General features: G+C 58.4%; 1 protein-coding gene across 2 annotated transcripts; it reads right to left on the bottom strand.

Annotated features, from left to right (window-relative positions):
• Nucleotides 1-596: 596 nt before the first annotated feature.
• Nucleotides 597-1658, bottom strand: LOR (loricrin). 2 transcript variants are annotated; one of them, XM_023508313.1, is made up of 2 exons: nt 1109-1658; nt 597-1039 (listed from the first exon to the last, which is right to left on the bottom strand). In XM_023508313.1, the coding sequence occupies exons 1-2, from the start codon at nt 1656-1658 to the stop codon at nt 597-599; spliced, it is 993 nt and encodes a 330-aa protein (XP_023364081.1). The 2 variants fall into 2 exon arrangements, with proteins under 2 accessions (XP_023364081.1, XP_003802327.1); XM_003802279.1 differs by having other exon boundaries at nt 597-1658.
• Between the last annotated feature and the right edge of the window lie 1782 nt (nt 1659-3440).

Below are 3440 nucleotides of genomic sequence, written 5' to 3'. Positions count from 1 at the left end.
GAGTGAAGCCCCCCTGGAGAAGCAGCTGCTGCCGCCCGAGAAGACCTCAAAGAGTAGGCCGTGCGCTATGAGAGACCGTGTCTTTCCCGGGCAGCACGGAGTTCAGTGAGGAGACCCACGATGACTGCCCAGGCCACTGCGGGTTGTTTACTGAAGTCTCTCCCCGGATCTTTGTGTTTTCGCATGACTTCATGACTGTAAGCCATAAAGCAGAGTCACATCTCTGGCCTTTGTCTGTAGCGGTCCCTTCCTCTTCTGCCCGCTAGCGTCTGTCCGCTCACCCTCCCGCCCACAGCGCAGGCGTATTTGTGGAATGAGAGCGTAGGGAGAGAGAAACAGTGAATGGAAGGGATGAATCGGAAGCTACAAAGACTCCTGGAGACCCAGAGATGGTCATGAAGGAATTTATTGACTGAAGAGCCATTGAGTTTGAGAGGTAGCTGTATAGAAACCAAGGAGGAGGAAAAACTCCAAAACAAGGTGCAGCCTGAGTGCTCAATGGCTTCTTCCATAGAAGGATCCTCAAACACCTGGCAGTATCATGACAGCGCTAAGCCCCTGGACAGCACTGCCGCCTCCGGGACATCCTGGGGCGCTTATTTGCATGGCCAGGTAGGCGCCTGCTTCTGCTGGGTCTGGTGGCACACAGGGACGCCCTTGCCACTCCCGGAGCCACCCCCAGAGCCACCCCCTGAGGAGCCGCCCCCACAGCCGGAGGCGCCGCCGCCCCCGGAGGAACCACCTCCGCAGCCAGAGGCGCCGCTGGAGAAGCAGCCGCTGCCGCCCCCAGAGCCGCCGCCGCCGCCGCTGGAGAAGCAGCCGCTGCCCCCGGAAGAGCCGCCGGCGGCGGACTTGCACTCTCCCTGGCCCTGAGGGGGCGAGCACCCGCTCTGGGCGCTCTGCTGCGGGAAGGAGCCGCTGCCGCTGCCGCCGCCGGAGTAGCCGCAGCCGGAGCCACCGCCCGAGGAGCTCCCGCTGCAGCCGGAGCCGCCGGAGTAGCCACAGCTGGAGCCGGAGCCGCTGCCGGAGGAGTGGCCCCCTCCGTAGCCCTGAGGGGGTGCGCACCCGGTCTGGGCGCTCTGCTGCGGGAAGGAGCCGCAGCCGCTGCCGCCGCCCGAGGAGCCGCAGCCGGAGCCACCGCCCGAGGAGCCCCCGCCGCTACCCGAACCGTCTCCGTAACTCTGGCACTGGACCGCTTGGCCGGAGGAGCTGCCTCCGCCGCCGGAGGAGCCGCCGCAGAAACCGGAGCCGCCGCCACCAGAGGAACTGCCGCAGAAACCGGAGCCGCCGCCACCTCCAGAGGAGAAGCAGGCGCTGCCGCCCCCGGAGGAGCTGCCACAGAAACCGGAGCCGCCACCGCCCCCGTAGTACTTGACGCTCCCTCCGGAGCCACCACTGCAGCTGGAGCCGCTGCCGCCGCCCCCGGAGGAGCCGCCGCCGCAGCCGGAGCTGCCGCCTCCTCCTGAGTACTTGACACTTCCTCCGGAGCTGCCGCCGCTGCCACCACCGGAGCCTCCACCACCGCAGCCCCCGAAGCCGCCGCCGCCGCCGCCGCCACCACCACCTTGGTAGCCACAGCCGCCGCTGCCGCCGCCGCCTGATGTCTTCCCAAAGCCCACTGGGGGCTGGGGAGTGGGCTGCTTTCTCTGGTGAGACATCTTGTTTAAGGAGGAAGGGGAACCTGGAAGGGGACAAGAGAGCATCGCTGGACCACTGGCAAGAGGAAGCTGAGCAGGCGGCCGCACCCATGGCAACACCCACCACCCTCCCAGCATCCTGCCCAGACCAGGCTCCTGCTTTCTCAGGCGCCCCAGGATTGCTGTTCTTGGAAAACGGCTGAGATCCGCTCTGCCCAGAGAAAGCCCGTCGCCAGTCTTTAGGTAGCCCTGTTAGTGGTGCGGGTTCTCTGTCTCCCGCCTGTCTACCCATTCTCTGCTGTGTGATTTGAGGGGCACGTCACCCTCACTCCTCCCTGTTTATCATCTTCTATAAAAAGAGGATTTGGGCACTTTCTCTCTCAGGTCTTTTCCAATGCCAGTTGACTTTCTGAGTGCAAACAGAATTACCACAAACTTCTACCGAGGATGGGGATTTTACCCATTCCCAGCACTACAGAAGGAGGTTAGTTGGATTCCATTCTGTGAAGGGCTGTTGCATTCCATTTTCTGCGAAAGTCCTTAGTTCAAACTCTTGTTCTGGCCCACTGAGTTAGGCCATGATCCAGCAACTCATTGTCAGAAAAGACAAACTCTACTTGTTCCCATCTAGAACCTGGAGAAAGGACTCTGATGGTGCTTTGGACCAACAGCTCTAACCAGAAGAGATCCACCATGTCTTTTATGATTTGCTTAAATTCAAGCTTAGGAGAGGAGACTGTAACTACTGGGAAGTTGTATCCCAGCATCTCACACGTCATTTACCTCTCAGAACTTCTGCTTTTGTAAAACAGGAATTGGGTTTCTGTGGCTGCTAAAATCCCTCCTATCTGTTAACTTTTTCTGAACATTCTCCATAGTGTCTGAGAATAGGCTTAGCCTCTCTTCCTGACAACTTCATGAGGTCCACTCAGCCCATGCACAGACTGTTTTGGACAAGCTCTGCAGAGTCCCTCCTCTGTGTCCAGCTCCATGCCTGCCTGTATGAGGGAACCAGAGAGGAGACAGTTTTGTTTTTGTGGAGCTTATATTCTGGCCAGAAGACCAGAAACACCACCTGCGTGGCAGCAGCTCATTTCCCTGCCTGTTTCCTGAGTCCCCTCTAAATGTGGGACAGCAGAGGGCCTGTAGCTCCCAAAGAGGAGAGAGGCTGTGCTGGCCTGAATGAGGCCAGCCAGAAAGATGAGAGAGCCCAGAGAACCTAAACTTACCCAAAGCAGCAGGAAGGGTGAGTGAGGAGATGCTGGTGATGTGAAGAGTACTGACCTCCCAACTTATATACCCCTCGACTGACTCATCCATTGATCCAGCCTAGGTTCTTGTGTTTGGCATTGGTTACGTGACCCATGGCTGTTGGCCCCACCTCCCTGTGATTGCAGGCACAGGGTGGCTCATTCATGAAGATTTTGGCATTCTTGAGATAGACAACCTAGTGTGTGACTGGCCCATTCTCTGATGCAACTGTATGGCAGGCTGGTCAGTTGGGATGGTGACCAGAACGGATGGCAGACATTGTTTTCAAAGCCTCTGGCATGGTACACATACCAGGCAACCACACGGCTATGCTTGAGGGGCAGGTCCCAGACTCTTGAAGCAGCCTGAGTCAAACTGGACGTTTCAGTCCCCTGTCCCAGGAGCAGGACCTTCCAAATAAATCCCACTGTTTGGCTTCTGGTCTCATTGCTTTGGAAACTGTCATAACTTTAGAATCTGTTCCTTTCTCTTCCAGGGTGTCATGTGTGCTTTACTGGGGTGTTTCTGTTTGGCCCACTGGGTTGTAAGGGC

Source organism: Otolemur garnettii, unplaced genomic scaffold (assembly GCF_000181295.1).
Source record: "Otolemur garnettii isolate 467f Iridium unplaced genomic scaffold, OtoGar3 scaffold00244, whole genome shotgun sequence".
NCBI lineage: Eukaryota > Metazoa > Chordata > Mammalia > Primates > Galagidae > Otolemur > Otolemur garnettii.
This window is presented reverse-complemented; position numbering and strand designations above follow the sequence as displayed.